The 10,908-nt window shown below is 47.2% G+C and overlaps 1 protein-coding gene and 1 long non-coding RNA gene across 2 annotated transcripts in view; one reads left to right on the forward strand and one right to left on the reverse strand.

Moving 5' to 3' along the window:
- The window catches only part of TMTC1 (transmembrane O-mannosyltransferase targeting cadherins 1), a 112,157-nt gene extending 106,120 nt beyond the window's left edge, over nucleotides 1–6,037 (reverse strand). The window contains exon 1 of the mRNA XM_085049445.1: nucleotides 5,589–6,037. Coding sequence (XP_084905571.1) covers nucleotides 5,589–5,884 — 296 coding nt within the window. The 5' untranslated portion in view covers nucleotides 5,885–6,037. The remainder of the gene's footprint in view (nucleotides 1–5,588) is intronic.
- LOC146442764 (uncharacterized) lies at nucleotides 4,811–10,908 on the forward strand. The gene is made up of 3 exons (XR_014849455.1): nucleotides 4,811–5,594; nucleotides 9,706–9,916; nucleotides 10,679–10,908. It is a non-coding gene; the product is annotated as an uncharacterized LOC146442764 (long non-coding RNA).

The raw sequence follows: 10,908 nt of genomic DNA on the forward strand, positions 1-10,908 counted from the left end.
GGAAAACTAGAGGGGAAAAAAATGTAGAGCACAGCAAACTACAAACTGACAAACCAGGTGGTATTTTATCAAGATAGTGATCAAAATGCAGCTTGTCTTAAAAATTATTCTCGAGTAGCATCTCAGCAAGAGCAATGCACTGAAGGAGAAAAACACCTCAAGAAACTCTTCAGCAGCCATGGATCAGAGTGTGGAGAGAGAAAGGGATGAGATGTGATCAAAACCCAAGCTAGGACAGCCTCTGAGCAAGAAGAGAAAGCAATAGTAACAGAAATCTAGTGTGAAGTTATTCATCCTAAAGACAGTATTTCAAACTGGATGTAACTGTTCTTCAGCAAATCTGAAGCAAGTTTGAAACAAGCTGAAGAGCATGAAGGAAATGCCACTCTAACTTACACAGGAGCAAAGAGAAAATAATAAAAATAAATGTACAGTGAGTGAAAAGAGAACAGCCTTTTTTTTTTTATTTTCCCTTCCTTTCTTCAAGTCTGTGAGACAATACAGAGAAAGCCCAGGAAAGCAGCCAGAAACAGAGAGGAAATGCAGAGGAATGCCTTTAGCTAACCAGCAGCAGCCAGAGCACTTTATTTTCATGAGCTCTAAAGGGTATTGACAAGGATGCTCCTGTGGGTAAGAAGGTTGGTCGAAAGCTGAGCCTTTCAGGTGAAAGATGGCCAAAGAAAATTAAGGGCGACATTGGTGCAAGAGGAACAGAATGCCCAATGAGAGAAAATCCCCAGGAACTGGTGGGTGTTAAAGAGAGACAAGACAGCACTGAAGCAAGCAGCAGAGATAGGTGTGGCTGGATTCACCTCAGCCAAGTCGTTCAGGAGAATTAGAGAACTATTTCCCTCCTAAAAGGCTTTTAATTCAAGAGACAGATTTTATTCAGCACGAGTGTATCCATCCCAGGGCAGGGAGTTTCCTCTGACCTTCCAGGGAGTGCAAGCAACCCTAGAGAAACAGCCCAACCTTACAACCATAAACATCAGACACCTCCTAAAAAATTATATTTGTGAGGGAGATTTCTTGTACACCTGGAACTGGAGAAAAAAAAAAAATCCAAGCTTTGGAAGAAACCTAAGATGAGAGCAAGGCATTCTGCTTTGGGTCCAAAGAAAATCTTGTGTGCTTAGAGACACATCTGTGTATTCCAGTTATATTCCAGTTATATTCCAGTTATATTCCAGTTATATTCCAGTTATATTCCAGACAACCAGTCTTATAAAAGCATCTGCTATTCTTCACCAAGTCCACCAGAACTACATCAATTCCAGGAGAAACTGATGTGGTCCTTCCCCAGTGTGGAGAGTGAGTGCCACAGCGTGGGTAGGAATAGCAGCCTGAGCTGCACCAGGGAAATCCTGACACCATCCTAAATATTGGGATGTGCAGAGGGAGGAAAATACCTGTGCACTGTGTACTTAACCTGACACATTATAGCTCCACTCTATCACCCTGGGATGTCAAGCTGTAATATAGCATTAAATCAATAACAGAGAAAAATCTAAGGTCTTTTTTGCTTCCCCAGGTTGTTTTGGTTTTCTTAAGCTCCCTGTCCTTGAAACTCATGCCACTGATACAGCTGAAAAAACAGGAGGATCAGCTGTAAACAACCAGATAGATCAGCAGGCTGACAGTGAATTACAGAATCAGTTCTCTCTCTGGCTAGGTATTTACACCTAACCCAAGCTCTCATTCCCTCAAGGCTTTGATCCAAAGCCACTGGAAGTCTCCCATGAGGATCTATCTCAGTGCCCACCCAGGATTCTGAAGCCCCCATTGACTTCCCAGGCTGGTACATCACTGGCTAGCAGCCTTTTTGGGCACCTGGGAGGAAATCTGGGCATTCAGGGGGATTTTAAATCCTTCATTCACACCATTTTTTACCACTGTGCACCTTCACTGTGCTGCTGGCTGCACCAAACCTTCATCACCTGGGCTGGAGAATCTGTCCAAATGGAGATTTGGCAGGCAGGAAGAGGAAGAGAGAGAGACAGCTCTGAGGGTTGCACCTTCTGCTTCAGCAGCTGAGAAACATTTCTGCAAAACCACTGGAAACAAGGAGTAACTTATGTGCTACTGAGGGAATAAATGATTCAGTGAACTTCTGCTAGTGGAGGCAAGGTGTAAGACAGAAAGTTTAAATATAAAATCCTGAGTGAATTATAGAACTGGCAGTTCTTTTTTTTCTTCCCTCCCCTTTTTTTTTTTTCCTACCTTTCATCTTAACATTTTATAAGGCAGACACCAAAAAATAGTTATCTTCTGAGTCCAAAAGGTTGCCTTCTATAGAAAGAAGTGTATTTAATCACTGCTTGGATAATAAAATACCTGCAGGTAAACACCTCTAAGTGACAGCAGGTAGAAAAGAGAGCATGGAGTCAGTTTTTCCTAGGGACTATGCAAAACCACTGCCTACCATCTGAAATCCCATGAAGATGAGGAGTTGTGCTGGACCTGTCAGCTAACAGTTACCCATGTGCAATACTTCTGAACCATCTAATTCAACATTCTCTTATTTCATAGAAGTCAAGAGAAAAAGTAAGAGAAGTTTGAAGACACGAGGCAAACATTATTTAATTCAACAGTCCACATGCAGGCTTTTTTTCCCTTCTGATATTAACCCACACAAAACAGTGCAGCAATTCTGTGAATATTTTAGGTTTCACTTAATGGTTCCAGTAACATGGGCCACTCTGCATTTCCTCTGATCATTCATGCTGTCAGATCCAGTGTGAATAATGTCAAATACTCGAGCTCTTTTCACTGTTTGGCTCCAGAGCATTAGTGTACTGGAATGAGCACTGTCACTTATCATTTCCAATTCATCAGGGACACTGAACTACTGTTACACAATTTCAGCAATGTCTGCTTCAAATTCTCCTGACAGGTGTGTGATAAATTTTTTTAATTGAGATCATTTCAGGAATATGTCATTTACATGTCGGCTATGCTCAGCCTAATGAAAAGTCCACAGGGCATCTTGAGTCCTCCTTACTTTCACAGCCACAAAAAGGCAGAAAAGAGACAAAGTTTCTGCTGATTGATGGATCTGTAGATATAAATTTCAGCCCACCCTTCACATCTGTTCTGTACATGCAGTTGGGAGTTCTCCCAGATCCCTTAATCTTCGCGAGATGCAAAACAAGCCTTTACAGATGAAAGTTTCATGCAAGAGAAGCAGAGCCACTAGGCAGATATAAAGATTCATGCTGCTATTAAAATGCCTTGGATTTGACCAAATTAGCACAAGGAGAAGACGAATTCAGGCAAACAAGCAAATCTAAAAGCAGCAAAGATACCAGAATACTTTGGTCCTCTCTTCCCTCCTTCAGCAAGATCCTGCACATCACACAGTGCTCTCAAGTACCCTAAGTGAATAAAGTAAACTCTACCAAAAGTATTAGCAACATTCATTTCCATTCTGTGAGATGTCAGTTTCTCCCCAGCATTTCACAAGAATCAAGGTAAATCCTTTTTCCTTCTGCAGGAAGACAGAGAGCAACCAGGGCAAGGCAGGGGCAGAGAGCTCAGGCAGGCAGAGCTCAGCTCAGCCACAGCTTCAGTGCTGCTTGGCAAAAGCTGCCCGAGGCTTCTCTGGAAGGATTCACCCCACCCAGTTCTTAACATCCTCCCCTGGAACCATACTGGTAGAAATGAAATGGGAAGGATGTGGAAACTGGGAGGATAATGGGGATGCAGTGGAAATAATCTCCCTCTGCAGCCAGGGAAGATAAACGATTCCTTGCCTGCTCCAAATGCAGTGCCAAGTGGTGAACAAATGACTCTGCCTTTGACCCAAAGTCTTGGCTGTATGGTTATTATGAGCATAGAGGATGAAATCTTGTTCACAAAATTAGTCTCACTTCCCTTCCAAAAAGGACTAGGCAGAGACAGCACTTCATCCTTTTCTGACACACGCACACCTTTAAATAGCAAAGGCAAAACCAGTTCAAATACATACAAATGGGAGCTAGAACATTTAGTTTCCATTTTGTTAATCAAGTTTAAGTCTCTTTTGCTCATTAGCATCACGATCTCAATGCTGCAACCTGATCTAGAGGCCAAGTCCAGCACTCCAGCACTAACACTGCCTGCAGAGAGGTCAGTGGTGACACACACAGCTTCATTCCCCTCTCCAGTTACCCCCAGGTGTATTGCTGGAGGAATGGATGAATTACATGGATCCCCAAACCACAACAGTTTGGCTGGACACACGATGGAGCCAGCTCTGCCTCTGGAAACCTACTCCCCTGTCACTCTTTACAGAAACATTCTGAGACCCCCTTCAAGGAGAAGGTACAAAACCTGCTCTAAAAAATAATCCAGTTCCCAAGGGTCTGTGCCATTCACTTTTCCCTTATCAGGGATTTGCCAGCCTGTGCCCATCCAGCCCTGCTTCCCCAGACAGCCAACGCCGATGGCTCTTGGCTCCAATTCCACCTTGCCAGCCAAAGGGCAGCAAGTGCTCTGTGGCAGTGCCAAGGGGGTGTTGCTTTCCCCAAAACTGCTCTCGCTTCACAGAAACACTCAATTTCCACCTATCTGTGACATTCTGTTCATATATCCAGTGTTCTAATGAGTTTCTCAATCAGCAGAGTGAACCAGGATCTGGTAACACATCCCCCTGGCACACTTGATACCCTTTATTCCCAATGCCTGCTGTAGTTTGGAATGAGCATCTACCAAGTGCTAGACATCACCCATCAGCTCTCCAGCACAGCTCCCTGCAAGCACATGGATCATTCCTAAATGTTAAAGCCTGCTCAAGATTCACCATCGGTAACGTTCCCTCAGAATAAATTAAAAAGAGGACAAGCCAACGGAAAGAATGACAAACTGCACGGACTGTAACTGAGCTGCTTTGCCACAAATTCCTCTCCTCGGGGAGAGAGGCCAGCGAGGCTTTTCTCTCCAGGATTAGCTACGGTAGCTGTCACTTTGTTGCTGCCCAACTTCTCTTTTATTCCCGCACAACCGAAACTCCTCCTCAGCAACTCTTCCCGGTACGCAGGGAAGGAACATCAGAAGCAGGGAGGCTGCCGGGGAGCTCGGCGCCGCCGCCGGGAGGGCTGCGCGGTACCCGTGGGGCTGACCCTCCGCTTTCTGCGCCGACAGCAGAGCTGGCGATGGATGACTACGGCTCTGCTTCAAAACACAACGCGGGAAGTTGCTGGCACGATCGCTCCGTCGCGGAGAAAAGGCACTGGAGATGAAGCACGGGAGGAACTCGCGGGGAATGCATGCCAGCACCTTCCTCAGGCAAAAGCGCTGCCCGAACCGCTCCGTTTTCCCTTTTATCCCCACGGCAGCCCGGGGAAGAGGCTCTACCTGCTCCCACACGGCCGGGAAAGCAGGGCAATTGCCGGGAGAGCGGCGGGCACCCCTTATTGCTCCTGTTTTCCAGCCAACTTGCCCCGGGCCGGGCGGAGGCAGCGCACCGGCGGCTGAGCCCCCCGCCCGCACCCCGTCCCGCTCGGAAATGCTGAATCACTGAGCCTAGAGCACCGGAGCGGGGCTGAGGGGCTCCCCTGACCCCCCCGGGCCGGGAGAGGCTCAGTGCCGAGGGGCAGCCGGACACTCACTTGAAGGTGAGGACGCAGAGCGGCCGGTAGGACTTGTGGCTCGTGTTCTCGGCCATGCGCTTGCCCCAGAAGTCGTTGGCGAAGGCGGCGGACACGGGGGCGGCCGCCCGCACGTCGGGGTTGTTCACGATGGCCCACACGTCGTCGTGCACGAACTCGCCCCGCAGCGAGTTGCCGTAGCACAGCGCGCACAGCCCCGCCAGCACCGCCGCCGCGCCGCGCCGCCCGCCCGGGGCACGGGGAGCCGGGGGGGCTCGGTCCCGGCTGCGGGAGCCCCGAGCCGAGCCCGTCACCATGGCGCGGGGCTCTGCCCCGGCTGTCCCTCCGGCTGCCCCGCCGCTCGCCCCGCCGCTCGCCCCGCTGGCTGCCCCGGCTCGGCGCGGGGAGGCAGCGGCGGCCGCATGGTGCGGGGCGGGCAGCGGGAGCGCCGCCGGCCACTCGCGCTCTGCCGAGCCGCAGCCCGCCCGGCTGCAAATAAACAGCGGCCGCCTCCCCGCGCCATCCCTCCTCCTCCTCTTCCTCCTCCTCCTGCTCCCGCACGCATGCTCCTTGCCGCGCTGTCACACCGCCGCCACCTCCTCTGCCCGCGGGGACCGCGCCGCGCACCGGGGAGGAGATGCGCTCCAGCACGGCACGGCACGGCACGGCAGCGCATCCCTGTCGCTATCCCTGTCGCCACTGTCCCTGCACTCCCGGGGCTGTCCTGGTGCCAGCGCCTCCTCCCACCCCCGCAGGCATCCCTCGCCGCGGCTCCCCGGTGGTCCATGCTGTCCTGGGCGCAGGGAATATCCCACCCCGCTCCGCAGCATCCCCGAGTGCGTGCTGATCGGTATGGATGCTGCTGCACATCACCCGCGCTGCTCCGCGGCAGCAGTGCTGGCCCACGGCCTCCAGGCTGCAGCACCGGCTGTGCCAAACAGTCCCTCGCTGTGTCCTGCTGGAGGAAAAGGCGTCGTGGTGCCGCAGAACTTGTTTGCTGTGCTCTGGTCCGTTGCCTGTCACTCTTCCAAAATCGTTCGAGGGCTGCGGTGTGTCCATGCCCTCCCACAGATGACGTTTCTTGTGTTAGTGACGAGCTTAAATAACTTTCACTTAAGGAAAGGCCATGGTCAGATCATCTATTCACCCACGTGTGAAAACTATGCAGTCATAGATTTTTTCAAAAACCCAGAAAAACAAGGACTCTATTAGTGGGGTTTTACCCTTTAAAGAAAACCTGCTTATAACCAAACCAAGCAATAACACCACTTGGCAAAGAGGCTTTGATTCAATTAGGTGAATGAGAATACTGCACATACTCTGAATTTATTCTTGAGAGAAGACACACTGAGCAGGGCTCAGCAGCAGCCTGTGCAGTTCCAAGCTGCTCCCTGTGTGTTCGTGAGAGTGTTCCTGCCTCCTGTGGGAAACAGAAGGGAGAGGAAGCCTTGGAGAGTTCATGCAGGCTGTCCAGGGCAAGCCTGCTCCAGGAATGCTTTTTCCCCCAGCATATTTGGCACTTGGAGGGATCTGGTATTTTCCAAGCACAACAGAAGAGGCTTTTCAGATGTGCTTTTGTCAGAGCTAAAAATAGCAGTTAACTCTGCCTAGGACAGTGTGTTTATATCCGGGACAGAAGGAAACTCCACCAGAATCAGAGCCATTATTTCCAGCTTGCTCCTTGAGTGGCTGATGACATTTAGGCAGTTGATGTCAGATCTCCACATATACCCACAGGCACAGACACATAGGGAGAGGAAAGAGGGAGAAAGAAGAGAATACAGCGATGGGATGATTTGCCCCAAAGTTGCTTTGCCACTTCCAAAAATATGTATTCTGATAAGACGCATTTCCTTCTTCTGCAAGCCTTGGTTCTTTCTCTTCCTAAAGCAGCCACGTCATGGTTTATGAAATGTGAAGCCAAATTGCTCCTCAGCAAAGCCAAGCTGAGTTCTGGAACTGGGTGCAGTTGAGTCACTCCAGCTATTTGCCTGCCTCCTTGTATTTGAATCACAAGTTTTGTGCCAGCTATATGAAAAAGATTAACAAATGGCTGTTAGAACCAGAGACCTTGAGACTAATGATGTGTGACGCTCAAAAAAACCTTGCTCTGCTAATTGAGCTGAGCTCGTTCCTTCTAAAGCAGGAAAGTTTAGCCTCCAACTTGGAGTAAAACATCCAGCAAGGCAAGGAGACACACTGGAGCAGATACACTTCAAAGGGCTGAGCCCTGATTGATCTGTTATTATCTGACGATTGCAACTGCTCAAAGGCAGGGAGAAACTGCAAATGTTTGGAGTTTTTCAAGCTTAAACGTGGAGTTCTGAGGAGTTTAGCTTTGCATTGACTGATTAAAGTGTAAGAATGCAGTAAATACAATTTAAAAGTTAAATTACCATATGGCCATAGCTAGAGGTAAATTTCAGAAGTAGCACATGTGAAGAGTTTCTTGCTGTCTGAGCAAATAATTTTCCATTTAAACTGAGTCATTTGGTAACTGGCCCAATTGATTTCTGCTTGCAGTCAGCTACTGAATGGTTCTGCAATTCATCTCAGTTGCCCCAGGATTAATCTCTGTATCTGCCATGCCTAGAATCTTCAGTGGATACAGATTGTGTTCATATCGTTAAAAATGAACTGAGTTTGGCATCTTAAATCCAGTGTGCTGGGAGAGTCTTGGAGGGACAGAGAACAATCCAGGTGGGCCAGAACGCCTTCAAGGAGTTCAGTACAGGCATAATTCTCTTTAGTCAAGTAGGATTTGCACTTTGGAGTTACTGGGAGCACTGCAACCATGAAAGATTTGCTGGGAAAATCCTAATTATGATCCTTTTCCCTTGTTACCAAATTGCTTCTAGGTCTGTGCAGGTGACAGAAAGTTTCTTTTTGGTGAATTCTTAAAGCCCAGTGAAAGTTCCCATGTTTTTGCTTCCACTTTCAGCTGTGGCCAAGAGCCAGAAGTAGTACAACCAGGAGAGGAAAACTTAGTACCTTGGTCCTGTGATCCACAGGAGACAAAGAAATCCAATATCCTCAGGATGACCTCTCCCTTTCAAAGGGGATATAGGATTTCCAGCTCAGCCCACAAACCCTTAATAAGCCCTCTCCCCATGGCAGTCACACTGTGCTAAATATTAGCCCTGAAAATTCAACCCCCCAGTATTTACAGAGTGATATCAACAACGAGATATCACTGCCTGGTGGATCCTCATGGATGCTCATTTCCCACCCCTGCCACAGATGGCAAGGAGCACAGAATCCTCTGTGACCCATTTTCACATCCATTTGTCACCTGTTCCCTGTGCTTGCGCAAAATGAGAGATTTCAGGCTTGGGAAAAGCTTGCCATAGTCATTACTGGATTAGAGGGAATCTCTTTTTCAGCTCATACAACAAATGCATTTTCTGCCTTTGAAGGGACCTGAGCTAAGCCTCAGTCTGTGGGCAGGACTGTGCAGAGTCCTTGAAACCCCTCGTTGGGTGGAACATCCATCATTTGACATTCTAGCAGCAAAGTTAGAGAGATTTGGGTTATGTAGCCTCAGTTTAAAGGGACAGTTCAAAGATGGGACAAGTCCTGATAATGAGAATAATTGGATTTTTCATCTACTGAGAGGAAGCAGACTGGCATAGGCAGAGGAGATTGCCCACTGCAGCAGGTTCCCTCACCAGCTGGGGAGATCAGTATTTCCATTTTTGTGTGCTCAGTTTGGGTGTTCAGAACCCCACGATGAAATGGGGAGTGGAGGAGCAAAAGCATTTTTCTTTCCTTACAGAGCACAGATGTGCACTTTGCCTCTGCTGGAAGCATTGCAGAAATTTCCCAAAGAAAGCCAAAGAAAATGCTCAGCCTTGCCCTTGCCTGACAGATTTTTTTTTTATTGCAGCAGAGTAAGGGAAAGTGCTGGTTATGGGGCTTGAGTCCTGAAAGTTATCACTTGTAACATTCATCTATTTATTCTGATTAACTACCAGACTTTAAGCTATTTAAGCTGAATTTTTATGCACTGCATGGAAATCAGTTAATGGCTCAGAACTACAAAAATTAAAAAGGGAAAACCCAACTCAAGACTGGCCCACTTCTGGATAAGCAAATCAGGGATTCTTAAATGAATTCTTAAACTTTTTTTCACTCACAGTGCATAGCCCTGGATGACATTTCCACTCTTCCTGGACCATTGTTTCTGAGAACAAGCAGACTGTGAGGCTGTTCAAAGAAAATCCTGCTAGAGAGAAGTTGTTTGAAAAGGATAACTTTGCCCAGAAATGGACATCAGTAGCTGTGCAAGGACATGGATATTGTCTCGTGGCTGTGAAGCTGGATGCTGAGCTGTTGAGGTCAAATGCAGGGTAAGAAACTCTGATCAATATTTACTGGTTGGGATTCCTATTGCTCCTGTAGGGAAACACTGGGTTAGGAAGATGAATGTGATTTTGGTGAGGAAAAGGAGGTATTTTCAATTTGGGCTGTGCTGAAACAGTTAATTTGACCTTATATTCAGTGTTCAGAGTTGGCTGGAGGTTCCCCAGTGCAATTGTCTCTTGGAAGTTCATGTGTAAAAATAAAAACAGAGGTTAAAGACCTCAAGTCTGTTCTCTATTCACATCCAGTTGGTTTTGTTTTCTGTGAATCTCTGAGCTGGAATGCTGCAGTAGTTCTCTCCTGAAAGGAACTGATTTATACAAAAGATCTTCTGGCATCTCTACATTCGATTGAATTGCATTCACTGCAAAAGGTCTGATAAAATCAGACTGGTGGATAAAATCAGGAAATCTCTGCATTTATTCTCTGATTACCAGGCAAGCTCCATTTCATCGTGGTGAAGTGGAAGCCAGTGGTTGCAATTACCTTTCTTTCTTTTCATCCATTTTTTTAATATTTGGGTTTAGGATGGAAAAATTACAAATTAATAAATCTGCACCAAGTCCAGTCAAGACTCTCTATAATAATATTATTCACATCTCCGTTATTAGCAACAGCTGGAATAAATTTTAGCACAAATATTAAAATCTATACTGCAGAATAAGCCACATGGAGTCACTGTAATTTGAGGAGGGTGAAAGTTTCTGTAAAATCTACTGCAAAAGGAAAATGACATTACCTGTTTTCAGGTGACTTCTGTGGATTTTATCTTTGCAAGCAGCTGCAGTTTGAGGATCAGTTTGAGGATCAGTTTGAGGATCCCTCAGCAGGAGTCTGGAAGCTTTCTGGACAGCATTTGGAGCCTGGAAGGCACAGAAACTGAATTAAGTCACAGTTTGGGAGCAAATCTAGCAAACTTGGTGTTCCTGAAGCTGCTTGGGTTTTTCTGAAAAAAAAAAAACAAAAACAAAAAAAAAAA

Source organism: Lichenostomus cassidix, chromosome 1Ab (assembly GCF_008360975.1).
Source record: "Lichenostomus cassidix isolate B80296 chromosome 1Ab, HeHo_3.0, whole genome shotgun sequence".
NCBI lineage: Eukaryota > Metazoa > Chordata > Aves > Passeriformes > Meliphagidae > Lichenostomus > Lichenostomus cassidix.